The 27,930-nt window shown below is 52.2% G+C and overlaps 1 protein-coding gene and 2 long non-coding RNA genes across 6 annotated transcripts; 2 read left to right on the top strand and 1 right to left on the bottom strand.

Annotated features, from left to right (window-relative positions):
• Nucleotides 1-12: 12 nt before the first annotated feature.
• LOC112645360 (uncharacterized) lies at nucleotides 13-10,752 on the top strand. 2 transcript variants are annotated; one of them, XR_003127052.3, is made up of 4 exons: nucleotides 13-152; nucleotides 782-836; nucleotides 2,008-2,149; nucleotides 9,629-10,752. It is a non-coding gene; the product is annotated as an uncharacterized LOC112645360 (long non-coding RNA). The 2 variants fall into 2 exon arrangements; XR_007410493.1 differs by having other exon boundaries at nucleotides 8,755-10,752.
• KCNN4 (potassium calcium-activated channel subfamily N member 4) lies at nucleotides 9,116-24,600 on the bottom strand. Of its 3 annotated transcripts, XM_025424740.3 has the most exons (10): nucleotides 23,659-24,600; nucleotides 21,175-21,383; nucleotides 17,975-18,070; nucleotides 16,296-16,723; nucleotides 13,925-14,060; nucleotides 11,646-11,756; nucleotides 11,365-11,483; nucleotides 10,975-11,044; nucleotides 9,677-9,844; nucleotides 9,116-9,256 (listed from the first exon to the last, which is right to left on the bottom strand). In XM_025424740.3, exons 2-9 carry the CDS (start codon nucleotides 21,331-21,333, stop codon nucleotides 9,680-9,682), a joined length of 1,284 nt encoding a protein of 427 aa, XP_025280525.3. In that variant the 5' UTR covers nucleotides 21,334-21,383; nucleotides 23,659-24,600; the 3' UTR covers nucleotides 9,116-9,256; nucleotides 9,677-9,679. The 3 variants fall into 3 exon arrangements, 2 of the variants coding, with proteins under 2 accessions (XP_025280525.3, XP_048965472.1); XM_049109515.1 differs by lacking the exons at nucleotides 17,975-18,070; nucleotides 23,659-24,600 and having other exon boundaries at nucleotides 21,175-23,637; XR_007410487.1 differs by lacking the exons at nucleotides 9,116-9,256; nucleotides 23,659-24,600 and having other exon boundaries at nucleotides 9,777-9,844; nucleotides 11,365-11,526; nucleotides 21,175-23,644.
• Nucleotides 18,067-27,466, top strand: LOC125755033 (uncharacterized). The gene is made up of 2 exons (XR_007410497.1): nucleotides 18,067-19,839; nucleotides 27,305-27,466. It is a non-coding gene; the product is annotated as an uncharacterized LOC125755033 (long non-coding RNA).
• The last annotated feature ends 464 nt before the right edge of the window (nucleotides 27,467-27,930 follow it).

The raw sequence follows: 27,930 nt of genomic DNA, 5'->3' as shown, positions 1-27,930 counted from the left end.
TGGATGGCGGTGGTTGGCCTCAGCACGCTGGCGGACGACGGAGGGGAGGAGGGAGAACGCTGCGGCTCCGACTTAGTGCGCGTGCGCATCTGGGGCGGGGGCTGTGTGGCAGTCTAACGCAGAGGGAGAGAGGGCAGTTCCGGAGATGGCAGGTTCGAGTCCCGCCCCGTCAGTGGAGTTGGCTGACTTCGGTGGGGCGGGGGCGGCTGGGAGGGATTTCAGGGTCCTGGGCGGAGTAAGTGCCGAGAACACAGGAATGAAACAGACCCGGCGTGGACGCTGAAAGACATCCCGTTCTGTGGAGGGAGACAGATCAAATCACTTAGGGAAAGGGTCCGGGTCCAGTTGGACCTTGAAGGGCGGCCAAGGGCACTCCAACAGGGAAAGGTCTAGATTGGCTTGGATCCAGTTTCCCAGGGTTGGGAGGTGAGGGCGCACAGAAGGGCAGTTCAGATCCTGAAGGGCTTCCAAGGGGGCAAATTCTATCCCGAAGGCATGGGAGACACGGACTGGGAGGAATAGGACACGTAGTAAGTCCCTCGGCGGCTGCAGGGGCAGAGAAACCTCGGACGAAGGGTCGAAAAGTCAAGCCCTGTGCGCGCCAGAGGGGAATAGCGGGCGGAGAGCGCGGCCCGCGGAGGGCGCATGCGCAGCGCCTGAGCCGAGGCCGGCGGTTACACCTTAGTTGCAGGAGAGTGATTCGTTCATATCTGCGAATGGGGGAATTGACCATTTTTCATTTGAAGTCTTATTTAGTGTTTTAAAATTTCTGTTTGAACAGGGAATACATGTACATTCTGACAAAATTCAAGCAGCCAGTGGGGTACACAATAAAAGTAAGTCTCCTACTCTGGTTCCTATATTGTTTCTTTTTTAAGATTTTATTTTTTATTTTTTTTAAAAGATTTTATTCATTCATTCATTAGTGGCAGAGAGAGAGAGAGAGAGAGAGGCAGAGACACAGGCAGAGGGAGAAGCAGGCTCCATGCAGGGAGCCCGACGTGGGACTCGATCCCATGCCCTGGGCTGAAGGCAGGCGCTAAACCGCGGAGCCACCCAGGGATCCCAGCCATATTGTTTCTAAAGCACTGGCTCCCAGTTTCCTTCTGGAACTCCTGTTAAGCAAAGCATTGGCGGTTAAGAGCTTGATCCTGGGTTCACATAAATGGCAGCCGACCTTAGCCAAGTGCCCTCACCAACCGCCCCCCCCCCCCCCCCCCCGCCCCTGTTTTTAAAATGGAGATGGCAGCACCTTGTGATGTTACTGGCAGGGTTAAATGGGTGAAAGTGTCCAGAACAGTGTCTGGTGCATAGTAACACTATGTGTTGTCGTGTTTTGTGGCTTACGATGGTAGTGATAGCAATTGATTCTGAGCTCCCCTCTCCCCTCTAAGCCTCATCCCTGTTGCCATTTTCTCAGTACCTGTGCCAGGTGGAAGTGTTTCCCCAGGCTACCACAGGCTGGGCGAAATCACTAGTCACACAGACCTAAGTTGAGAGTCCATTTTACAGATGACCAAAGAATGGGTATTTCCCAGAGACATACATGACAGTCAGGCCGTCTGTATTATGTCAGTGTTCCTCTTTAGCATCTTCATCTCAGGTCATATCAGATTTTTTTTTTTAAGATTTTTAAATTTATTCATTTGAGATGGATATGAGAGACACACAAGCAGCGGGGGAGACAGAAGCAGGCTCCCTGCTGAGCAGGAAGTGGCCATGAGGCTGGACATGGGGCCAATTCCAGGACCCTGGAATCATGACCTAAGCCAAAGGCAGATGCTTAATTGACTGAGCCACCCAGGTGTCCTGATATCAGTTTTTTTTAATTAGATTAAATTTCCCAATCCCGGATTACCCTCCATGCCAGTTTCACAAATCTGAGCAACCCTCAGGTGGAAATGACTTAAAAGGGAAAAGAAAGGGCCTAACATTGACATTGGGCTCATTGTGTACCAGGCTGTGTTTTATATACAGCAATAAACCTTTCCCCTCCCCATTTAACAGATGCAGAAAGTGAGCCTGAAGGAGAAGTCCTTACTGAAGTCCCGTAGCCGGGAAGCAGCAGGGCCTGGATTCAAATGCAAGCCTGTCTCACCACAGAGCAAGCCCACATATTTTCCCCTGGCAGTGGGCAGCCTGCCTCGTGGTGAGTCAGTGGTGCAGACAAGCACCCAGAGACCTGCCTTTTCTTATATTGGTGAAATAGTTGTGTGGATGTACCATGCTTTAACCATGTCCTTATTGATAAACTTTTAGTCTGTTTCTGAACTTTAGCTCTCACAAACATTTGCTGCAGTTAATAGCCTTGTATATCTGATTGCATGTATATGGCAGTATTATCAGTGATATCTTGTTTGAAGTAGAATTGGTGGGTCCAGGGTACAAGCCAGGGAGTGTTGAGAGCCATTGCTAAATCCATTTCTTCATTCACGTCTCTATTAATTTTATTCATTCATATATTGAATGAATTAGGGAAGTTTAGTCAGCTGCCAAGCATGGCCTGTAAGCTAGAGATCCTACAGTGAATAGGAAAGAGCACCTGCCCTCCACCAGCAGATATTCTAGTAGAGAAGTTGATGTCAGGTAAAAGATGCTTGGAAGGAAAAGTCAGGATAAGGAAATTTCGAGTAACAGAGGTCAGAGTGACAGGTGGTCAGACATTTGAACAGAGGCCTGAAAAAAGGTAAGGGAATGAGCCACATGAAGATGCTGAAAAACAGTCCGTGGAAAGACCTCTGGAAGAAGTGGGAGAGGGGATGGGTATTCAGAGATTGATTGTCAAGGTGACCAGAGTGACTAGAGCAGAGCAAAGGGAAGAGAAGAAGGATTGTTTAGGAATGGAGCTATAGAGAGGGGCCAGGTTCCATAGGGTCTTATAGGCCATGGTAAGGGCTTTGGAAGTCACTTCCCAAGTGTAGCAGAAAGCCATTGAAGGGCCATGAGCAAGGACCAGCATGTTGGAATGTATTTTTTATCAAAATATCTCTAGTGAACACCCCAAATTAATGACCGTGGTTGCTTGTGGGGATGAAGGTCATAGACCTATGGATCAGAGTTGTGAGGATGACTGTTTAAGACTTCTGCAGTTTTGAGCCATCTGACTGTTTATGCACAAAAAAGTTAAAGCGGTGCTAGTTGTTGCAAGGAGAAAGACCTGCAGCTGGGCAGGCGTGGACACAGGCGATGAGGAAGTCCATGTCCCTGCCTGGACAGGAGACGATGGTGACTCAGGAAGAGGGTTGTGTGAGAGGAAGCATGAATCAGGGATGACTTAAAAGTTATCCAAAAGGTTTGAGGTTTGACCAACTGAATAAAGAGTAATGCTTTTTGGCGAAAATGCATGAGAGTCCTCTTGATGGGAAATTGACAAGCTTTGAACTAACTCTGAGATACTCAACTGGACATCAAGTAAGGAGTGGCAGTTAGAGGAGAAGCCAGGGTTTGTAGATAATACAATTTTTATTGACTTTTCTTTATGAAATTTCATGAATTTTTTTTCATTATGAAATGTTAAAAGCATAAACAAAGGTATTATGCTATAAAGAATTCTCACAGGGCAGCCTGGGTGGCTCAGTGGTTTAGCGCTGCTTTCAGCCCAGGGTGTGGTCCTGGAGACCTGGGATCGAGTCCCACGTCAGGCTCCCTGCATGGAATGGAGCCTGCTTCTCCCTCTGCCTGTGTCTGTGCCTCTCTCTCTCTCTCTCTCTCTCTCTCTCTTTTTCTGTCTCTCATGAATAAATAAATCTTCCAAAAAAAATTCACATACCCATCACTCAGTATTGATAGTCATCTATATTTTAATTCTCTTGTTCTATTCTCCTAACACATAACCACACTTTTTACTTGGAGTTTCTTTACTTTTTTAATATATATATTTTTTAATTTTTATTTATTTATGATAGTCACACACACACAGAGAGAGAGGCAGAGACACAGGCAGAGGGAGAAGCAGGCTCCAGGCACCGGGAGCCTGACGTGGGACTCGATCCCAGGTCCCCAGGATCGCGCCCTGGGCCAAAGGCAGGCGCCAAACTGCTGTGCCACCCGGGGATCCTTCTTTACTTTTTTAAATGCAAATCTCAGATGTCCTGTCATCTTATTAGCAACTGTACAAGTATGCTCCATTTGGAGCTGTTAGTGTATAGATGATAGGAACATGAGCAGAGGGGGTGACCTGGAGCCAAGAGAACAAAAGGTTCCAAAGAGACAGTGATGAGCTGGGGACCAGAGGTCCAGGGCACTTGTTAGAGGTGGGTGTGGGGTCTACATGGCTGCTTTATCCCCCAGTCTGTTAGGGAAATGGCTGACTATCGTATCCGTAAGGAAAAGTATAAGTATTTGTCTTCAACTCTTTTGGCGAGTTGGAACTTAAACATGGTAAAGCACATAAAGACACAGACATGAAGGGTACGGGTCGGTGAATTTTTAAAATAAATCTATATGCTGCTGTAACCATTAACCAGATCAGGATTGAGGTCATTTCCAGAACGCCGGAAATTTGTTTGGTGCAGTTCTCCTGTCCGTTCCCCCACCCCACATTGATCTGATTCTGCTCATAGATGGGTTGTGGGCTGCTCTTGAACTTCAGATAAATGAAATCTCACAGCAGGTCTCCTGTGTGTCTGGTTTCTTTTGCTCTGTGAAAATCTTCCATGTTGTATGAAAGGGGATTGGTTCTGTAAGAACTGTTAAGGCTTTACAATAGTTAAAATCAGAATTTGAATTCCAGATATTTTGCAATTTGGTTAGTACATGGTGAACTTTAAACGTAATGCAGGATCTAAGGTGCTTAAAGGCCTAGTGGGGTGTGTTTAAGGTGGGAGAAGTTACATCATGTTCATATGCTGATGGGAGTGGTAGAGTCTCCATGGACATAGAGACTTTGGAACCGGGTCCTCAGAGTGGTAAGGGGGTTTGTGGTGCTGACAGATGACAGGTGGAGAGAGGAATTGGACTTGAATCCAAGAGGGGCCCACTCATCCCAGTAAGAGAAAGGAAAGCTGTACCATCTGACCTTCCCTCCAAATTGTGAAAACCACTCTTTTCTGTGTTTCTTGGGTGTTGGCAGCTATTCCACACAGTGTAAAAGTTCCAAATAGGTCTTTGGACTACAGACTGGTGTTGATGTAAAATGGTAGGGCCACCTTTATGAACCATAATGAAAAACTGGGTAAATGCGATATTTGCTCTAAGTGGATGGGACAGTGGTGGGCAGGTACAACAAGCAATGTTGGGTAAGAGGAGTCCCCCGCAGGAGCAGCTGTGATACTATGATTTATAATAATATATTTGAATATATTTGGTATTTGTCCCATTGCTGGCTCATAGCACCTAAAACCTTTGGAATTTTCTGTGGTGAGATCCCTAATCCCTAGCCGTGTCTTTTGTTATGTTAATGGGGCGGCTTTTGGAAAGTACCTAGGTAACCTAGAGCTGAGGGCTTATTGCCAGAGACCCAACCTTGTGATTAGAGGTTAGAATATCCGGTCTGACCCTTGGCCTTTGGGGAAGGGAAAGGGAGGTTGGAGGTTGAATCAATTGACAGTGGCCAGTGATTTAATTAACGATAACCAAGTAATGAAGCCTCGGTCAAAACCCAAAAGGATGAAAAAAACCCGAAAGGACAGGGTTTTGAGAACTTCCAGGTTGGTGGGCACGTGGAAATGTGGGGGAGAGTGTTGCCCCTGGAGAGGGCATGGTAGCTTCTACCCTTCCCCATTCCTTGCCTGTATGTTTCTTCCATCTGGTTGTTCCGGAGTTTTATCCTAGTTTATAATAATTACTGATTTATAGTATACCAGAAATCTAGTAAGTAAAATGTTTCTCTGAGTTCTCTGAGCTACTTTAGCAAATTAATCCAGTTTAAGGGGGCATTTGTTGGAACCTGCAATCTGTAGCTGGTTGGTCAGAAGCACAGGTGTCAACCTTGACCTTGCAACTGGCGTCTGAAGGTTAGGGAGCGGGCGGGGGAGGAGTGCTATCTTGTAGGATTGAGCTCTTAACCTGTGGAATCTGACTCTGTCTCCAGATAGTGCAGAATTGTAGGACACCCAGCTGGTGTCTGAGAATTGCTTGGTGTGGGGGGAAAAACCCTCATACTGGAATTGGGTGCAGAATCATTAGCAGCTGGGATAGGGTCAAGGGAGTCTGGAAGAGGAGTGGGGCCAGAGCCTGAAGAGGCCTCCCCGCTGCCAAGGTGAGATCTGTGGGTGTATTAATACAATGGAATACTATTCTGCAGTGAAAAAGAGTGAGTGGCCTAGGTGGATCTTGTGGCTACTGTGCAGAGCCCAAGAAGCCAGTACACACTAGCATGTAGAGCAGGGTTCAGAGTTGGGCAGAAGAAGTCAGGATGGTAGATAATGGGGATGGAAGAGGGTAGGGAGGGACAGGAGAGCTTTTAAGGGGGCTGGAAACTTCTAGCTTGATCTGAGTGGTGGCTGCTCAGGTGAATAAATTCGTAAAAGTTCATTGAGACCGCATTTAAAATGTTTGTGCTTTATGTAAAATGGATCTTAATAAAAGAAAAAAAATGACTGAGCTAAGGAGCTAGACTTTGATGGAAGGGCAGGTTGGAGCCACAGAAGGGTTTTGAGCCAGGGGTAGACCCAGTCCTATCTGAGTGTTGGGAGAGTCCTCAGGGTCTGGGGAGGCAAGTGCATGGAAGAAGAATCCGCCTCAGCCTCAGCTCCTGACTGGCTCTTTAACCCTGGTAAGCCCCCACCCACCCCTCTCTGGGCCCTCTTTTCCCTATCCAGTCCTCTCATGAAAGTGGAGGCAAAACTAGTAGGGGAGGGAAGAAGCCCAGAGCACCCTGAGACTGAGCCCTCTGATTCATGCCTACAGCCCTAGCCCCTGGTGCAAGGCCTCTAGGAAGTGCTGACTTTGTGAGGAGAAGTGCGAAACTGCTGAAAGGGGGGCCTCAGGACCCATGCCCCACTTTGGGGAGTGGGTGCAGGTAGATGGGGACAGATCTGAGATACTTCAGAGCAGATCTCTCATGTGTTCTCTTAGTTTTTTAGTGAGGAGCCGCTTCTCACCATTTCCTACCTTGTGTCAGCAGAAACCACTGTGGTAGAAGGTGAGAAGTTTGGGCCACACCAGGTATTCATTGTTTTCATTCAGTCACCTTCACTGAGATCCTGCATATGCTAGCCCTTGACATTGAAGACACAGTAGAGAACAAAAATGAAAATACGGTGCAAACATCTCAGCTTCTGAATGGGCCTGTGGGCTAAGTGCTGGGGCTCTGGAGCTAGGCTGCCTGGGGTCAGATCCCAGCTGCCCATCTCTACTGTGGCTATGGGCAGGTTTCTAAATCTCTCTCTGCCTTGGTTACCTCGTATGTAAAATGGGACCACAATGCCCACTTTACCTCCCTTTTAGAGATTTTGTGAGGTCATTTATATAAAGGATTTAGCATGGTGCTGGGCTCAAAAACGATTGTGATAGAGATTCCCCGGGGGCTGTGAGAATTTCAGAAAGGGCTTCCTAGGGAAGGGGACATCCAGGCTGCAGTGGGGTGTGACTAGGAGGAAGGAGTATGGTAGGGGGTCTGGCAGCATTGCACGAGGGCTTCCTGCAGTGGGAGAGTGCTGGAAATGTCTTCAGAGACCCCCTCCAGTTCCCATTTCCTTTCTTGCCAGAGGGGCTGGCGTCCAGAGGAAGGGCTGTCCATGGCAGTGGGTGGTGCAGCCCCAGTTTAGCTCTCAGGGCGAAGGAATGAGGCTGGCTGTGGATTTGGAGGGAAATCCAAAGATAGCTCAGCAGAAAAGGATGACTCGCAGTCCAGGCTTCCCCGCAAGTCTAAGGAAGCAAGGATGAATCAGCCTCTCAAAGTAGAATGAAGCCATGGTGGGAAGTGAAACTTCTGTCGGAGGTCCAAGGCCACTCTGCCTCTGACTCACCTCAGACAGGGCTTAGCTGCTGGGTATGAACTGGGGCCCTGCAGCCAGATTCTCACCTCTAGACCTGGCTCCTCTTGAAACCTCAGTTTTTGTTTCTTTACAATGGGGTGCAGCAGGGTGGGATGTGGTCATGGTGATTTACAAAAGGAGGCACACAGTAGGATGTCCAGAAGTGCTAGCCCCTTCCATTTTCCCCTCTGAGTCTTAGCAGATGATGGAATGAGTTATGTGGTATGGTTTGGGGTTCCTGTTAGTCTCCTGATGGGTGAGTAGTCATCTAGGTTCTGGTGAGATGAGTGGGAGGAGGGGAGGGCAGCAGAAGGAAGAGCAGCCATCCATTGTGTCTGAACATCAATAGCAATAATAAAAATGATTAACTATCTCTCGTGTACTTGGTTCTTACTAAGTGACCAACTCTCTGTGTCACTCCCTGTTTCCATCTTCACAGCAGTTCTCTGGGAAGGTGGACCCATCTTAGAGGGGAGGTAAAATATTCAGAGAGGTGAAGTCACTTGCCCAAAGTCACACAGCCGATGGATAGCAGAGCTGGGCTTTGGACCCTGAACCAAATCCTGGATTTGACGCCTTTGCTCTTGGCCACAGATCTGTGGGAGTGTGGGCTGTTGAGGACATCATTGCCTACAGAGCTGGGAGGGCACTTGGAGGTGTCTTTTATAGATTGGGAAATGGATAGGACAAGAGCTTTCTGCTGGATGACCTGCCTATTGGGAGTATACATATGTTTGGAAAGAGACAGCAACTTCTGGCTTAGTTGAACATTTATTACAAAGAGCAGAGACTGGTGAACTGTGCCCCCCCACCCCACCCGCCTTCTCCCCACCAGATTCTCTGCAGCTCTGGAAACTGTGTTCTCCTTGCTCTCCCACCAGGGGGCGCTGCCTCCTGCCACCTCTCAGCTTCAGGCCTGGTTCCTTCCACTCCGCTATCCAGTGGTAACTGAAGAACCCCAGGATCCTGGACTCTGGGCCCCCAGTCCCCACCTTCTCTGGGACCCAGGAGTCTCAGCGCCCCAGGCACCTCCACTTCTAACTGAAAGCCAGAGGTCATCCGTAGCAGCACAATGAGGATGGTTTTGTCCAGGGGATGTGGGGTAGTAGTGACCATTTTCCCATTTGGGGCAGGGATTGGGGCTGTGTGTGTGGCCACAGCCTTTCTCCTTGAGCCAGTGTCTCCTCCAGCCATCAGTGAGTGAGCCCACCCTAAGGTGGGGCCTCTTTGGTCCTTGCACCTGAGGTGCTTATTCATAGGGCTGGGTCAGGAGTAGCAGGGACAATGTCCTTGACCTCAATCCTAGGGAAAGTAGCTTGGTTCTTCCTCCATGGATCCTGAGGAGACAAACAGAGATGGATAGATAAGCAGGCCAGAAGCCAGAGAGAGAGCAAGAGCAGGGACACTGAGGTAGAGATAGATACCAGTGGACAGAGGAGGAAGGAAGAAATGGGTGTACCTGCCACCAAGAGACTGGGCATTTGGACAGAGGGCACGAACACACCCAGGGACAGGCAGACCAACCATATGAAGAAAGAGGGAAAGGGTATTGACAGCAAAGGGGGGAAGGAATGTTTCCTTCCTTTACTGCCAGTCCAGCCCCAAACTTCAAGTCCTTTCCTCCAGACGGGCAGAGCAGAAGAGCAGTCAGTAGCACTGTCTCCAAGGCCATCCCCTACCCCTTTAACCACATGGGGTGTTATCCACAGGTACCCTTTCACCAGGATCATTGTCTGCCCGAGTCCCAGCCTCCTCACCAGCTACGTGGCCTCCTGGCTTGGTTCTGGAACCTGCCTTGAACCCAGGGCAGTGCTAAGCAGCTCGGTCAGGGTGTCCAGCTTCCCTGCCAGTGCATCCATCCGCTTCTCCAGGGCCTGATGTGAGCTGCTCAGTCCCAGCTGCAAGTCACACAGGATCATGTGCATCTGGGCAGAGGAGGGGGTCAGAGATATCAGGCTGAGGTAGATTTCTTCCTTAACCCAGCTCTTGGCTCGGTGTTTTTTACACATGGTTTACATCTTCTTAAAAGCATAGGGAGTGAGGATTCCATTCCCGTTTTTACAGCTTTGGAAACAGGCCTGGAGCAGTTAAATACATGCCCAAGGCAACACCCAGAGTCAGACCCAGTACATAGAAGATAGGTGCTTACTGAGTATTTGTGGAATTGATGAATGACTTCAAAACCCACATAGCCCTTTCATTACCCTCTCAAACTAGGATTCACAGCTTTATCCTTGAGGGTGTGTGACCTTTCTATGAGAATTCTTGAATTCTCAGTTTGGGGCTGGATAATCTTAAGAAATTACGACCTGCCAGTTCTGGCAGATCCAGGCCACCACTCCTTGCTGAGACCTGCCATGAAGTTTAGGGACCTGCATCTGTGACTGTACTTGGCCATGGCATTGGTGCCAAGGGCCACTATTTGAATTGTCTCGGGCTAATGAGAAAAAGCAAAGCCACTTGATAATAAGCAAAAGGCGCTGTGAGCCAAACAAAGGGATGTGATGTCACCATCCCCAAGCACTGGCCGAATCAAGTGGTCCCAGCAGAAGAAGGGCAAGCTGAGTCAGCCTTGGCCAAGCCAGCTTGCCCAGTGCGGAAGCCCCCGTGGCCTGGGGCCCCTCTTTGCAATAGTAACAGAGCCTGGCTTTTACCAAAACCATGTGCCCCGTCTGTGTCAGTGTTGTTAATTTGCATTTTATTGGTTTTACCGTTTGTGTTTGAACTGGTTTGTATATTTGCTTTGGTTTTATTATTGTCTCAGAGTCATAGTTGGAAGGAATTTTATATCCGTCCACATGTAACTCAACAATAAAAATAATGTAAAACCAAACACTGGAGTTCTTTGTGCAATTTCTTTTCTTTTCTTTTCTTTTTTTTAAGTTTAAAAGGGATGGGTCTCCTCCGTGAGTTTAAGAAACTCTTACATCATTCATTCAACCACAAACCTCTATCAAGTGCATGTGTGTGCACCAGACACATGTTCCCTGTGTTGGAGCCAGCTGTCCCCAGCAGCTGTGCCAACCTCCAGACCCTTCCCACAGGCCCCCAATACCTTGGAAATGTCCACCATGGAGTTCACTTGTTCTCGGAGCTTTCTGTGTTTCAGCCGTACCTGGCGGAACCTGTGGGAAGAAGATGGAGGTCAGAAGTGACCCCAGCTCGGGGGTGGGATAAGGGGAGGAGAGCCTCACACAGACGCAGTACAGTGAGGAAGCATTGCCAGTGCTGAAGCACCCATGAGCCCATCTCCTAGGTAGAGACCCAGGTATCCTGACCCCCAGACACTGAGACGTGCAAGACAAATCATCATAGACAGTTACTGTGAAGTCTAGGTGGACAGCTGTTCAGTAAGCCACAAACACACAGGTGTCTCGACCTGGGCACACATTCATCTTTGCACACCATGCAGAAAGGAGATGTGCACACAGAGAGAGGTCCTCACCTGTTAATGGCAGCCAGCAGCCTGCGCTGGTGCTTGCGGGCAGCTCCACGGTCCTTCCTGCGTGTGTGTTTGTAGAACATCCAGGCCTCTTGCAGCACTCGGGCAGCTGACTCCTTCATCTGGGGGTGGGCACAGTGTCAGCAGAGGCAGACACCTGGGGCTCTGGGAGGAGGGGACGGTGTCTGAGGGAGGAGAGGGAGGGCTGGAGCAGGAGGGGATGGGGTGGGAACTCCTGGATCTGAGGGAGGCATGTGCTGTGGGTGCTATATACCCATCCTCACCTCTTTGGCATACTGGATGTCCATCATGAAGTTGTGCACATGCTTCTCTGCCTTATTAAACTCCAGCTTCCGGGCCACCACGGCCACCAGCAGGGCTGTGCAGCAGACCCCCTGTGGGCACAGCAGACAGGAGGCCTCTGGGGCTCCCGTGCCACCAGACTCCCTCCTTGAACCCTCACAACAGCCACAGAAGGCAGGCATGACCACCGCTGGTTGACAGACAAGCAGGCCCAGAGAGGAGAAGCAGGGTCCCACAGCCCTGAGGGTTAGAGCTGAGATCAGAGGTCATGTGTCTGAGTCCCACTGTGTTTGTAGTGTTTATACCTCCAGATGCCCTCTTTCGTTAAAGTTATGATTGGAGAAGGGGAGAAGGACTGATTCTGGGTGAGAAGTAGGCCTTGGGCTCCTGCGGGAGCCCTTCCTCCCCACTACTCAGGCCCAGTTGGCCATCAGGTCACCAAAGGTGTCCCTCCCCCTCCTCCAGCCCCCTTGGCTTCTGCCCAGTTTTGTCCCCACCACTTCCCTTCTGGACCATCTTCAGCCTTTCCCTCTCCTGACCTGGACCCCAGGGAGATCTAACAATTATGACCTTGCCCCCTTACCCTAATATAGGCTCCCATTGCCCCCAAACTTCTTACCCTCTCTTTCAGAGCCTTCCAAGGTCTAGGCCTCACCTCCAGACAACTCAGTCTGGCTTCATTCTGCCTCAGCTGCCCAAGCATCTTGGTCTAAACACTCCTCCCTTCTCCCAAAGCCTCTGATCCATCAGCTGCTTGGTGGCACCTGCTGCTCTTCCTTGAGTTACAATTTATTTTCTTCTGAAGCCTTCCCCTTCCCCAAGCTTAGCTCATGAAAACTCTGAACAATTTGCTAGTTACAAACACTGGCTCCAGGATTCCTTGTGTTCCAAGCCCTGCTCTGAGCACGTTCCTTAATTTCTCAGTCTCACCTTCTTCCCTGTAAAATGGGCACACCCTCACAGTATTACTCTGTGGATTCCTTATGCTAACACCTGGAAAGTGTTCAGAGCAGAGGCTGGCACAGTGTGTACTTGATAAAGTTAGTTATGATTATTCCATTGTGCCGGGGAACCTCTTGGCCAGGAGCTGGGCTGTGAGCTCTAGCACAAATTGCCTGATCTCTCTAAGTCTGTTTCTCTTTGTGTCAAATGAGGGAGGAGGTCCTGGGCAGCCCTGAGGGTCCCTGATCCTTTGGTGTTTCCCTGGCCAAATCTCTGCCCTCTTTCCTGGTCCCAAAGACTCCTGTGGGGGAGGGGATTGAACTTCCCTGTCAACCCATCCAGCACCAGTGGAAATGCAGCATGTCCCAGAAAGGGTTGGGGGTTGGGGACCTGAATCCCTGAGGGTGGGAAGAGCCAGGTCTCATGGGGAAGTGAAGGCCAAGGCCTTGGGTGCTGGGTCCTGGATGGGGATAGGGGCTATGTAGGGGGAACTGGATGTCTAGGTCTATGAAGGGAAGGTGGTAGATGTCTGGATTCAGGAGGAGGCCGACTCTGGGGAGTCTCTGCCTCTTCCTTGAGGACATGAGCTAGGGTGGGGGCAGCTGGATGCTTGGGACCAGTTACAAATAACAGCCTTCCCACCTTCACCCCATGACCCATTTACCGAGCATTTCCTATGTGCTGGGCACTACCTGAAACCCTTTATGTGGTTTGATTAATTTCAGGAACCCCATGAGGAGTATACTAGTTATCAATATCCCCATTTTATAGATGAGGAAACTGGGAGATTATAGGCTTGATCTCAGCTTGGCAGTGGCAGTGGCAGGAGCAGGATTTGAAGCCAGGCAGCGTGACACCCCAGGCATGCTTTTCTTTCTTTCTTTCTTTTTTTTTTTTTTTTTTTTTTCCAGGCATGCTTTTCATGAATCTGTAGCCTTAATGGAGACTGGAGACTAGGTTCCTGGGTCCGAGAGGAGCCTAGAGCTGAGAAACCAGGGGCCTGTGTCCTAGATGATTGAGAGGGTAGACAGGTGAGGAGCCTTCATAAGGCTCAGGGATGGATTCCTGGATTCTAGAAGGAAATGGAGCTGGGAAGTCATTCCTGAGGACAGTGGGGTCCAGGGTCTTAGGTTCCAAAGAGAGCAAGGACTTAGGGGATGGATTCCTGGATTTTGAAAGTAAATGGGGCTGTGGGCATCCAGACACCCACATCTCTCGGGGGTGTCCTTGAGTGCTTTGGTTGGCTGCATGATTTCCTTGGGCCCAGGGGATGAGCAGTTGGGGACAGGGGTAGGGTCTCTGAGAGGGCTGTACTCACCATTACTCCAGTGCAAAGGCAGACAATCTTGCCCCACATGGTGCCTGGCACCACATCTCCATAGCCAATGGTCAGGAATGTGATGGGGATCAGCCACAGTGTGTCTGAAAGGTGTCCAGTGGCATTAACTGCCTGCCTATGGGGAAGGATGGGTTAGTTCTGATACTCTACCCCAGGGGTTCCCATGATGTTTGATACTCTACAGTCCCCTGAAGCACTCAGAGAAAAAGTTAAGTTCTGGGCTTAAGGAGAGCCTGCCTGACTTCCTTCCTCTCTGCTGTGTGAGCTGGGCAAGTTATGCTCAGCCACTCTAGGCTGTGGGTTTTGAACCTAGATCCAGCCAATTGCAAAACCTGTTGGTTTTAGCTAGGCTACCAGGACTGCTGCTTTCAGATTGCATGGTTGAGGGGTTGAGGGGGTCAGAAACCCAGCCCAAGGTCCCCTTGTCACACCCTGGCAGGGATCTGCATCCGCCCAGAGGAAGGGGCACCTTTTTCTTTTCTTAAAGATTTTATTTTTTAAAAAGTAATCTCGGGGATCCCTGGGTGGCTCAGCGGTTTAGCACCTGCCTTCGGCCAAGGGCGTGATCCTGGAGTCCTGGGATCGAGTCCCACATTGGGCTCCCTGCATGGAGCCTGCTTCTCCCTCTGCCTGTGTTTCTGCCTCTCTCTCTCTCTCTCTCTCTCTCGTGAATAAAAAAAAAAAAAAAAAAAAAAAAAAAAAAAAACCTCTAAAAAGTAATCTCTACATCCAACATGGGGCTCAAACTCACAATCCCAAGATCAAACTCACAATCCCGAGATCAAGTCACACGTTCCACTGACTGAGCCAGCCAGGCGCCCCAGGGGCACTTTTCTCTAATGTTCATAAAGATGCTGTAGGGCCTATACAGGAGGCCCCTGTCAAGACTAAAAAGGCAAGATCCTGCCCTCCCTTCCCCTCACTTCATAAAAAGGGATATTTAGTTCCAGCCATGGAAAGGATTGAAAATCCTGATTTGTCTAAACTTGAGCCCATAGATCCCTTGCATCAGGGTCAGCAGGGAAAGCTTCATTCATGAGGCTCCAGACATATCAGACCCACTACACTAGTGTCTGGAGGTGGGGACTGAATTTGCACTGTTAAGCCCTACTCCCCTCATCCCAAAGTATATTCAAGTTTGAGGACTTCTGCTTTGCAATTTAGAAATTTGACCCACCCCCACCCTCCCATGTTTCAGATGAGAAACATGTGGGAGGAAAACTGAGATCTTGCAAGATGAATGAGTTTTAAATTGTGCAAGATTAGAATTGCCCGGGAGACCTCAAAGTTGGTACAATTTGATACCCATTTTACAATTAGGGTCAGAGAGGATCTAAAGACAGCTCTTATCATTCCCCGCTTCCCCTCTAGAATCCTTTGCCAGATAGATGTACTAAACCAGAGGTTCCCAAACTTGAGCAGGGGTCAAAATCACCTGTTAAAACAGATTGCTTGCCCCCACCTGCCAGAGTTTTGGATTTGGTAGGTGTGGGTAGGGCCTAAGAATTTGGATTTGCAGCAAGTTCCCAGGTGATGCCGCTGGTCCTGGAACCACACTTTAAGAACCACCGGCTAGGGGAATCCCTGGGTGGCTCAGCGGTTTAGCTCCTGCCTTCGGCCCAGGGCGTGATCCTGGAGTCCCGGGATTGAGTCCTACGTCAGGCTCCCTGCATGGAGCCTGCTTCCTCCCTCTGCCCGTGTCTCTGCCTCTCTCTTTCTCTCTCTCTCTCCCCCCTCTGTCTTTCATGAATAAATAAATAAAATATTAAAAAAAAAGAACCACCGGCTAAGATACCCCCCTCACTTTATCTGCAAGAGAGAGCGCATGAGGGCCCGAAAGGATACAGGCCCAGCATCTAGTCTGTCCAGCAGGCAGCCTGGAATCCTGTATCAATTCAATTCCTTCAGGAATTCCCTTCCAGAGCAGCCCTAAATCACCACCGTCCCAGGATCATGGGCAGCACCTACAATGCATCTGTGCTGATTCAGAACAGGTGTCTCTGACCTCCAAGGAGGCAGCTGCAATCTTTGGGCAGCCCCCAGTACCTGGGTTTAGAGACTGACTAGGTGCTTGGAGACTTGAGGCAGGACAGGTGACGAAGCGGGAAAGGAAGGGCTTGCTAGGGTGTGTGTGTGTGTCTGGGGAGACTGAGGCTGCCAGGTGGGGGAAGGGCAGGAGCTGGCCCATTGGTTCTTCCCGCGCCCCCGTGGGTGAGTGTGGGCAGACAGCTTCCTCCTCCGCTTTGCCCCAGAGGGGCCCGAGCTGTACCACCGCGCGGGGCAGCCGTGGCCGTTAGCGGCTCCTCCAGATGCTCTGGGTACCCGCACCCCTCACCCCCGGCACCCTCACCTCTCGGCCACCGACAGCACCCAGGCGGTGGTGAGCCAGAGGCCAAGCGTGAGGCAGAGCAGCAGGCGACCCGGGTGCGTGTTCATGTACAGCTTGGCCACGAACCAGTGGCGGAAGCGGACCTGGTTGAGCGCGCCGATGCTGCGGTAGGACGCGTTGAGCAAGACGCCGCTGCGCAGGAGGACGGCGCGGGGCACCAGGTAGAGGCGCAGCAGCATGGCCAGCGACAGCAGCGCCTCCCCCTCATCCAGGAAGCCCGGCCAGGACTGCGTCGCCGTGGGCGGGGACCCCAAACCCTGTGCGCACGGCGGACCCCGCACCGGCGCTGGGTGCAGCCCGCACACCGCCAGCTCCAGCACGATCTGCGCCGCCTGCCGCCCGGTCAGCGCCACGCGCCAGTCCCGGAGCCCGTTGTCGGTCATGAACAACTGCGGGAAGGGGACAGACGGGGAGGGGGTCACATGAAGGTCAGGCGGCCGCCTGCCTGCCGGTGCCAGGAGATAAGGGGGGCGCGCCCCGCGGGGCCAGGGCGGGAGGGCGGGCGGGTGGGGTTGGAGAAGGTGGAGGAGGAGCAGCGGCAGGACCTGGGGAGGACGTCTCTTCACTTTCTTCTTCACCACCACCCACCCCCTCAGCTTCAGCCCACTTCCAGAACTTCCTGTGTACCCCACGTGGCTGTATAGACTGAAGATACAGGGGAACAAAACAGAAATCCCTGCTTCCCTGCAGCTGACATTCCACATGCCCAGAGCCCTCTCCTCCTCCTGTTTCTGGGGACAGGGGTAGCAACTAACTGTAAACCTCATTCCGTTAGCAATGACAACTAACATTTACAGGGCACTTTGAACGTGCCAGGCACTGCTCTATCTCCTTCACATGTATGACTCAGGGAATCGTCACAACACGGTGAAATCGAGAGCATTTTTACCCCCATTTTGCAGATGCAGAGACTGAGGCCCGGGTCCCCTGGGTGTAGCAGCACAGCTGAGCTACAAAACCAGGCCACTGACTTGTTCGAATGACTGTTATTAATGATAACGTGTACTTTTTACTCAGCAGGCCCCACAAGGGGGAATTACTACTCATGACGGGTAAACCCCATTTTATATACAAAGGTTTGGGGGGAGGGGGTGGAGAGGAAAGGGGTGAATGCAACAGGATTTGGGGATGTGAGGGATGGGATGAGGGGAGGAGGGTGGAGAGCTGAGTGTCTGGGTGAGACATGAAATAGAAGGGGGCAATGGGTGGAAAGACCCCACCCCCACCCCAGAGTCTAGGAGGTAATTGGCACAGAGGTGGGGAGCTCAGGAGTCGATAAGGACCCGCAGGTGCATAACCTAGACTTCAGGTTGCTTGGGACTGGAATAGATGGGGCTGCAGGGATGGAGGACAGAAATCTAGGGGGCTGGGCCTGGAGTGAGGCTGCCTGGGGGTGGGAGCTCTCAGCATCACAGGAGTGCAAGGGGAGACGGGGCTGCAGGTGGATCTCCAGGAGGCTCAGTCTGTCTATCTGTGGTTATTCTCAACTTGGTCGGTGAGGGTGTGGACAAATCTCAGGGTGGAGAAACCTCATTACTCAGACCAGGAGGAGGAGAAGGTGGAAAGTGTGAGCTGACAGGGTGTGGTGGGGGCTGGGGGGGGAGTAGCAGGAAGGGGCCCAGGGGTGAGGTCTGCCCTACCTGGACCTCTTTGGCGTGAAATGCCACGATAAGACAAAGGAGCAAGAAGGTGGAAATGCTGATCATGCATTTAACCAGGAACAGGTAGAGCGCCCACTGTTGGGAGGGATAGAAAAAGGGGTAAGATCCTAGGTCCCCAACCAGTCCCCTCTACCTTCCTCCCATAATGCCATCCCTTCTCAATTCCTAATTTCCTGGCCTCCTCCGCCCATCCCCCAGCCTGTCCCCCTGGCAGACCTGGTTCTACCTGATGTCTCAGTTTTGGGGAACTCTCAAAACCATCATCTTGTCCCCAAGGAGACCATCATCTGCCCTCATCCTTCCCAGCCTTCTTCCCTTGCCCATCCTTCCCTGGCTCAGATGCCAGTGTCTACGTTCCTCTTCAGCCATTCTCCTAGGACCCACGTGTGAGGGGAGACCTTGCAACTCAAAAGTCTCCTAGGTCTCTTTTTAATTCCCCCATCCCCTCAGTTCCTCAGTTAGGGGGTCGGGGAGTGGGGAGGTTTGGAAACAGACATCTGGCCTCTAGAAAGTTCCTCCCTTCCCTTACCACACAGCTGGTCATGCCCTAAAAAGCAACCTGCCCTAGAAGTTCTCCCAAGGAGCCTGGAAATTATCACCCATCCAGTATCCAAGCAGTGAATGACACCCTCCCACCCCCCAAACCCTCCCTACCTAGGGAACTGGGTCCCTGAGACCCCAGCCCCAGCTCTGAGGGAGGCCCGGGAGTCCTGGCCCCTGTGTCTCCTTCCCCCTGCCCTCTCTCCTGGCTCTAAGCCCAGGGCAGATCTGGCCGGAAGCACATGGCCTCCAGAAACCACGGAGAGATTTTTTTTCCCCTTTCTTTGTGTGGCAATACCTTGGAGAGATCTAGAATTCTGGAAGGAGGGATTTAGGGGGGACCGGGACTGCTGGAATCCCGTAGGAGGAGTGGGGAGGGGTCCCTGCCTGAGGAGTGTAGTCAGGGAGAGGGGGCCACCTGAGCTCCCGGGCGGAGCTTAGCACCTGTTTCTCCTCAGATGACTGCCAGCTCCCCTTGCTGGGCCAGGGCCCCACCTCTGTGCAGGGGAAGAGGGCCAGCTTCCTGCCCCAGGGGGCCTGCCCCCCCACCTCTCCCTGAACAATGGTACTGTTGTTCCCAGCCCTCCCCTACCCCTTCAGCCTTCTAAGGCTCCCCAGTTCCCTGACTCTTTTTTTTCCCTTGTCCCCAGTCCCACTCCACTAGACACACCCCCTGCCCACACTGCACCCACTTCTCTGATGGGGCCCTCTACTTTGCTAGTTCCTCTTCCCCCAAATCCCTGACTAAGTCTCTGAAATTTCTCTGCCTCTGGGTATGTTTCTGTTTCGATCTCTATTTTCGTTTGAGGGTCTCTGTTTCTGTCAGACTTTCCATCTCTCTGTGCCTACCTCAACTGGGGGAAGCTCTGTCTTTCTCTGTGGCTGTACTTCTGTCTCCTACTATATTGTTGTCTCTTGTCTCACACCACCATTATCTCTCTGTGTCTCGGTCTCTCCATCCAGCCTCTCTCTGCCCCTCCCCCTCCTGATATCTCCATCGTGTTCCCCTGCACTGGCCCAGTTGGGCACCTGCCTCTCCTCCAGCCCCTCCCCCCCAGCAGGTGTCTGGGTCCCTGAAAAATGAGCTCCTAAGAATAGCAATGGAGGTGGGGAGGAGGCATGGGTGTTGTCAAGGCACAAGTAGAAAGGGGGCTGAGGAGGACCCTTAGGGCCATGTATCTCAACCCTCACCCCCAGTTTACAGTTGGGGAAACTGAGGTTCCGAAAGCTGCAGCAGTTTCCCCAGAGTTCAACTGCTGGAGGCAGCAGCCCGGCAAATGGCAGAGGGAAGGAAGAACGGAGAGGTGAGGAGAGAGGGAGGGAAGGATGGGGTAGGAAAGACCCCCTCGTCCCTTCCCATCTGCCCAGAGCTCATGTCCTCACCTCCCCTGCAGGGCGGGGTGCTGAAGCGTGGGAGCGGCGGGTAGTCCCTGGCCATGCTTCCTGTTGGCATGGGCTTCGGTGGCCCCACCCCCTCTGTGCCCGCTGCCCTGGCCTCGGCTGCCCAGCCAGAGGAAGCTGGCCTGCCCTGAAACCTCCATGTGGCTCCTGGTCACTTCCAACTGCCCTCCTCCTCTGCCCCCAAATCCAAATGTGAGCCTCCCTCCTCCAAGAATGCCCCCAACCCAATCCTCAGGCCAGTAACCCCCAGCTAGCCCAATTCCACATCCTTTACTCCAGACAGTTCTCCAACCCCTCCTTTCCGATTAAGCAATTCCGTTCCGTCCTTAAGCCACTGATTCTGACCCCTGTCCTCTATCTGCCCCATCATGGTCCAGACCAGGGCTGGAATGTGCCGAGAGCCTGCTCAGACCTGTTCTGGCCCCACCTGTCCCTTTCCTCCTTGCTCATACTACCCTGGGTCAGGTGCCCCTTCCCCCAGAGACGCTCTAAGACTCGTTCTTCAGACCCAGGAGCCCGGGCTCCCGGCCCCCTCCTCTGGGACCTAGGAGGCCAGACCATTGTGAACCCACTTCTCCCAGACTAAATAGCATGCAGACCCTGGGGAGGTGGGGAATGAGGAACATGGGAGGGGTGGGGGTTGTTTCCATTTCCATTCCACCCCCACCCCAGCCAGTTTCTTCTGGTCCCTGCTCTTGGCCACCCAGGCCCTGGGTAAACCTGAGTTTAGATAAGGACCAAGGAGCCGCCGCCTACTTGGAAGAAATTAGCCTTTCTCCCCACCCTCCTGTCACTGAACCTGAGGCTCCCTCTCCCCTCATCTGTTCTTGGGAGACTGGATGGTCTGATAAGCCCAACCCCTGGCCTCCAGGGCTCCTGGACCTGCAGCTGCCCAATTGCAAACCTTCAAACCCTGTCCTTTCCTTTTGCATAGAGCCCTGAGCATTTTACCTCCTTTGGGCCCCAGGAGTCCAGACCCTCCACCCTCTCCTCCTTCAGACCAGGGAGTCTAGGCTCTCTGCCTCTTCCTCAGACCCAGGAGCACAGAGCCCTAGCTCTTCCTCCCTCAGATTTAGGTTTGCAGACCCCCAGGTCATCCTCCCTCAGATTTAGGTTTTCAGACGCCCAGGTCCACCCCCCTTAGACTTAGGAGTCCAGACCCCGCAGCCCCCTCCTCCCTCAGACCCAGGAGTCTCAGCCCCCACCTTCCCATGGCCCAAGATAAGAGCTCCACTCACCGGGCACCCTCCGAACCATAGCATCTCCGCGTGTAGTACCATGAGTCCGATGCCAATTCCCGCCAGTGCTAATGCCCAGCCAGCCAGCCACTTCTCCTGCTCCAGCAGCCGCTTTCGCCGCTGTAGGGCCCCCAGGCCTGGCACCAGCTCCCCGCCCATGGCCCCTGCGGTCTTGGGGCTCAGCCAGCTTCCTGCCCAGGGTCCCCCACCTCGCAGCACACAAAGGGCAGCCACTGTGGCTTGCAGGTCCTCGGCCCGCTCTGCTCCTTGCTCTGGGGCTCTTGCTTTGAGGCACAGAAGAAGTCTGTGCCCTCTGGGGGTGGTGACGGCTGGGCAGGGCGGGGAGGGGCTGGCGTGGCCCTTGGGCAGAGGGGAGGCTCCCTAACCTCCCTTCTCAGTCTAAGGAGGGACCGGGGTGTGTCTTGGGGCAGAGCAAGGAAGAGGCGTGCATCCACGTGGATAAAGACACATACTGGCACACAATAGACTGTGTCACACACAACGGTGCACCGTGTAATACACTCCTAAACTCAGCCACACTCAGACACCGCAAGACACCGGTTGATACACCCTCACACACGGCACGGCCGGAGACGGAGCCTAACACACATGGGCACACAACACAACCTACAGTGAGTGACTCACAACTCCCGATGAGCTCGGAAACCCACAGCCACACCCAGACACCACACATATGGTGTGACACACGCCGGCACTCAGCAAGGAAGGCAGTGCTCCTGTGGTGCACATGACCACCCAAACATTGTCCACACACTGGCAAAAACACCGCAGTCAAAACTGGCACAGTGTTCTCTTACACAAACAGCCACTGCCAGACTCCACATTTGAGGCACATCTATAGCTACATTAGCACAACACATACTAATCATTAGACAGACACACAATATGTTAGTGATACCCGAATGCCACACTTCATATACCTGTGTAAACCATGCACTAATAGTGTCCTAAATATTATACACCCATGGAGTGACACCTGACATGTGCAGACCAAAGCTTTGTGTCCACACCATAACAGACCTCAAGCGCCCAGCACACAGAGAAATGCACACTGATACACATCGTGGCACATGGCAACTCAAATATATATGCTCATAGAATGATTCACAGCACATACAGACCCGCCACGACACACAATATACCCCAGCGCACAATGCCATTCAAATGTACAGTTAGGACAGTGGGAATGGATGCATGAAGAGACCCACACAGAAACCCAAACAGCGCATACCCAAAGTAAGATATTCTGATATATTTTGGCGCATCACAGAGGACACAACCCAGAATGGTACCCAGGGGAAGGAGGAGCAGGGCACAGACCACATGGATCCCGAATCCCAAATGCAACAGGCACCAAGTAAAACATGCAACGTCTCCTCTGACAAGCCACATCTGAATTATGCCCACATGCGGCCTGACGCGCGATATAGTCAACATGCATGGCCACACAAACACAACATAGGCAGAGCCATACACAAATACAGAAGGACACAACCTTTTTTGGACACCACGTATCACATAAAACACAGAGGGACCCACTGGCACAGCCAACACCTACCCCTGCAATGACACCACACATAACACCAGGGCATACCCTCCGGTGCAGTATAAGACACAGCCACACAAACACAACACGCTCTGAGGATGGCCACCCAGGTTGTGTTCTTAGCAGGGAAAGGAGAGGCCCGTGAAATGGACATATCCCTGGACATGACACACAAGGTCACATCTCTGAATGATAGCTCGCCTTTACACAGATAACACACATAAAGAGACACAACACACAGTGACATACAGAAGAACAAATGCAATGCAGAGTGATGCACTGTGACTCCTAGAGTGACACAGTGTGGAATGTCCCTGCGTGCAGCAGCATGGAAGTACTACATGAGATCTGTGTGCTGCCCATCAGGACACAGATCCAAACCCTCCTCAGGCAACACATCGGGAGACGCTGGCCTGGGAACACAGAACACCTTGCACACACCGACCTCTGAGACACTGCTGGTGGCAGCAAGGTCACCACTCTAGCGACAACTCACAGACCTAACCCCACTCTCTTCCACTCCATATGTCATGCAGGAACATGGACCCGCCAGCCGCAGGGAAACGAGACACTCACGCACAGACACGTCTGGCAACACACCAACACAACCCACACAGACACACCCAGAGACACCAAACCGCACACACAGACACGCCCAGTGACAAAAACACAACCCCTGCCGGTGCCCCGCCCGCTCCATGGCACAAATGTGATTCCCACTGTGGGTGAGACACGGCGGGAGAGTGATGGAGACACACCCGGGCACACCCAGATACCACACGTGTGCCCGCTGGGAGAAAACGCTGCCCCGGGCAGTCTTGAGGCTACAGCCGGAGCACCCCTGCTACCTGCCACCCCTGTGGCCTGGCACGGGTCTCTGCACTTCTCCTCCCCCCTCTCCGGTTCTCGGGCCTTACCTCGGACTCCTCCCTTGTCTCTCCTGCTCTGGAAGCTTCTGGGTCTGTGTTAACTTTAGCTCTGGCTCTGCCTTTCCCTGTCTCTCCTGTTTCTCTACCTCTATCTCTTCCAGCTCTGTCTCTCAGGATCTCTGACTCTCTCCATCCTTGTGTCTGTTTCCATTCCTGTCTCTGGCTCTGTGTCTCTCAGACTCTTTGTGTCTCTGTGTCTCTCTTAGCATCATCTCTGTATCTCCATCTTTGTGTCCCCCTGTTCCTTTAGTTCATTCTCTCCCTGTCACTGTCTCTGTCTCTGTCTCTGTCTCTATGCTCGCTCTCTCTCTCTCTCTCTCTCTCTCTCTCGGCGGAATGCTCTGTGTCCCTGCCTTTTGCTGACCTTAGGTTTCTGTCTTTGTCTGCGACTCAGTTCCTCTGCCTCCGGACTTCCTTTAGGCCTCTCTCTGTCTGGCTGTCTCTGGTTCTGCCTCTCTCTCTGGACCCCTCCATGCTTGTCTCTGCCTCAGTTGCTCTCTCCTGGGGGCAGCCTTGTCCTTTCTAGTTCTCCCACCAGCCTCACTCAGGGGCAAGAGGCCAGACAACAGAGGCTGCAGCGGCCTGAGTCGGAGGCCACGGAACGGAGACCTCCAGCCCTTGCACAGCCCTGCCTCAGTGCGGGGCCCTGGTGAAAACTGATGGGGTGGGGGTGGGAGGACAACCAGAGAGCCCCCGAGTGGTGCAGCTGGAGGGGGAGAGAGGCAGAGACAGGGAGAGAATGTGAGAAAAACAAAGAGGTGGAGAGAAGAGACGTGGAGGTGAAGGGAAAGCAGAAGCTGGGATCGAGACATGAAAGTCAGAGCAGACAGGAGTTTTGTCTCCAAAGAGACCACAATAACTAAGAGAGAAAAACGGAGCAAAGGCTGGCCACGGGAGAGGCCAGGGTGGGCAGCAATGGGGTCACAGTGGGAAAGGCACTTGCCTCCAAACGGAAGTTCTGGGATGTGGGGGTCAGTCGGTAGGACACACCGCTCCAGAGCCAGCTCCCTCCAGCCCAGGGAGGGGCTGAGCCAGGGGGTGGGGGTGACTCAGGGCCCCAGAGCTTCCTGTGACTCAGCCCTTGGTCCCAACCCTGAAGCGGGAGTGGAGAGGGAGAGGGGTCTCTGTGAAAGAGAGGGAGGAGGAACACCAGGGGACCTCTCTGCATAGGTTGCTCCTCTCAGAGGAGGGGGTGGGTTGCCGCATGAGACTTTGAGGGGAGGAGGGGGGATGTGGACTGCTAGGTCTGAGGGTGGAGGGGGCTGGGAGCCTGGACCCCTGGGTCTGAGGGAGGAGGGGCTGGAAACCTGGACCCCTGGGTCTGAAGGAGGAGGGGTTGGGGGCCTGGACTCCTGGGTCTGAGGGAGGAGGAGCCTGGGGGGCTGGATCCCTGGGTTTGAGGGAGGAGGGGCCTGGAGGTCTGAGGGAGGGGGTACTGGGGGTGTGAGGGAGGATTGGCTGGAGGCCTGGACTCCTGGGTCTGAGGGAGGAGGGGCTGGGGGCCTGGAACCCCCGGGTCTGAGGGAGGGGCCTGGAGGTCTGAGGGAGGGGGTACTGGGGGTGTGAGGGAGGATTGGCTGGAGGCCTGGACTCCTGGGTCTGAGGGAGGAGGAGCCTGGGGGCCTGGACTCCTGGGTCTGAGGGAGGAGGGGCTGGGGGCCTGGAACCCCCGGGTCTGAGGGAGGAGGGGCCTGGAGGTCTGAGGGAAGGGGTACTGGGGGTGTGAGGGAGGATTGGCTGGAGGCCTGGACTCCTGGGTCTGAGGGAGGAGGGGCTGGGGGCAGGACTCCTGGGTCTGAGGGAGGAGGGACTGGGGGCCTGGACTCCTGGGTCTGAGGGAGGAGGGGCTGGGGGTCGAGGGAGGAGGGGGCTGGATCTCATGCTCCTGGTCCAGGAAGGCTAGAAGAACGGATTCCAAAGTCCCTGGGACTTTTCCTTGGCCTCATCCCAGCTGCCCCACCTTCATCCCAGCCCCATCTCCGGGCCTGGAAAGGTCCCAGGTGCCTTGGGGCCCAGCCGGAAGGGGCTAAGGACAAAGGGTTGTTTAACTGGGCAGGGTGGTGGAGGAGAGTGAAGAGGGTGTCTCAGGCGGAAAGGTCACTCGTCGCCCCGGGCTTGTGCAGGGAAAGGCGGGGCGAGCCAGGAGGAAGACATCCTTCACGAAAGTCAGAGGCTTGTGGAGGCAAATCCACCACGGCTGGGCTTTTTGATTTAGGCATTTGGAGGCTTCAGGGCACGGGATACTGCCACCTCGTGGTGGCCTTGGGAGCCGCAGGCACCTGCTGGTCTAGTGTCCTGTGAGCATATATTGAGCACCTACTGAGTGCCACGTTCTGCTTCTTGTTGAGAGTGTAGTAAAAACTAAACAAAATCCCTGCCCTCAGAAAGCTTTCAGGCTAAAGGAAGTTTGGTGGTTCCCTCGATCTGCCTCTCATTCTAAGTCTTTGATTCTTTCTGTATCTTATCGGCTTTGTTTCTCCGTTTCTATCTCCAGGTGTTTTTTTTTTTATTTAAGATTTTATTTATTAATGAGAGAGAGAGAGAGAGAGAGAGGCAGAGACACAGGCAAAGGGAGAAGCAGGTTCCATGCTGGGAGCCTGACGTGGGACTCGATCCCGGGACTCCAGGATCAGGCCCTGGGCCAAAGGCAGCGCTAAACCACTGAGCCACCCGGGCCGCCAATATCTCCAGGTTTTTGTCTCCAAGTGCATACCTTTTTCTTTCTCTCTGTTTTTTTTTTTTTTTTACTTCGTCCATTATATATCTTTGTTCTCCACCAATTAAAAATGATGTACATTATGTTACATCATATATACATTAAATTATGTTTATAATTTAATATATATACTATTTAGTATAAAACTGAATTATATCTCACAGTCTGGGAGTCGTGGCCACTGACTATTTTTGTGTAGACTACAGCCTGAGTCAGGGATGGACCTGTGTTCACGTGTAGCTCTGTGATCCTTAGCTGTGTGTCCTGTAAAAAGGGGATGATACCTATGTCACAGGAATGCTTGAGAATTAGATGAATATCCACAGTCCTCAACACAAGACCAGATATGTGTTTGGTTGTTGTTTTGTTTTTAGAGGGTAGAGTGGCAGAGGGGGAGAGAGAGAATCATATGCAGGCTCCATGCCCAGTGCAGAGGGGACTTGACCTCACAACCCTGAGATCATGACCTCAGCTGGGTCATGATCAAGAGTTGAGTGCTTAACTGACTGAGCCACCCAGGCACCTGGGTGTACGTTAAGCACTTGGGGTAGATTGTCTCTAAAGCTTGCTGCCAATATTTCCTCCTGTCTGTGCTGGCATGTGACTTCAATCTGGCTGGCTTGTGACTTGCTTGTTGCAGAAATGATACTTGGCCTGCTTGAGGTCCAGTTGTTCAGAGAACTAGAAGCCTCTTCTTTGGTTCTCTTAGAACTCTAAGACTACCACGCTGTGACGAAGCCCATGGAGAGGCCATGCAGAGGAGAATCAAGCCACCCTGGCCAAAAGCCCAGTCTAGCCCCAACTGAATAAAGCAGCATGAGTAACCTCTAGAGAGGCAAGCAGAAGTGCCCAGTCAACCCTCAGGATCACTAGAAATAATATACTTTTTATTTTGTTTTGGGTGCCTGAGTGGCTCAGGTGGTTAAGCATCTGCCTTTGTCTCCGGTCATGATCTCAGAGTCCTGGGATCAAGCGCCGCCTCCACCTCCTGCTCATCAAGGAGTCTACTTCTCCCTCTGCCCCTCCTCCACTCGTGCTCTCAGCTCTCTCTCAAATAAATAACATCTTTTTTAAAAGACACTAGATTTTGTAGTGATTTGTTACACAATAATAATAAATATCATACTATTTTGTTCTCTTTCATGTTTGAAGTTTTCCATAATAAAAAGATATATGTATACATATGAATATGTATATAGTTGACCCTTGAGGAATGGGGGCATTAGAGGTACGGTCCCCACACAAAGTTGAAAAATCCACACATAACTTTTGACTTCTCCCAAACTTAACTACTAATAGCCTACTGTTGACTGGAAGCCTTACTGACAGCATAAACAGTTGATCAACACATATTTTGTATGTTATACATATTATATACTGTATTCTTAGCTAGAGAAAAGAAAATGTTAAGAAAACCATCAGGAAGAGAAAATACATTTATAGTACTGTATTTATCAAAAAAATCTGTGTATGGGATCCCTGGGTGGCGCAGCGGTTTGGCGCCTGCCTTTGGCCCAGGGCGCGATCCTGGAGACCCGGGATCG

The sequence above is a fragment of the Canis lupus genome, chromosome 1 (assembly GCF_003254725.2).
Source record: "Canis lupus dingo isolate Sandy chromosome 1, ASM325472v2, whole genome shotgun sequence".
Lineage (NCBI taxonomy): Eukaryota > Metazoa > Chordata > Mammalia > Carnivora > Canidae > Canis > Canis lupus.
Note: the sequence above shows the minus strand (reverse complement) of the source record. Positions and strands in the feature narration are given on the sequence as shown.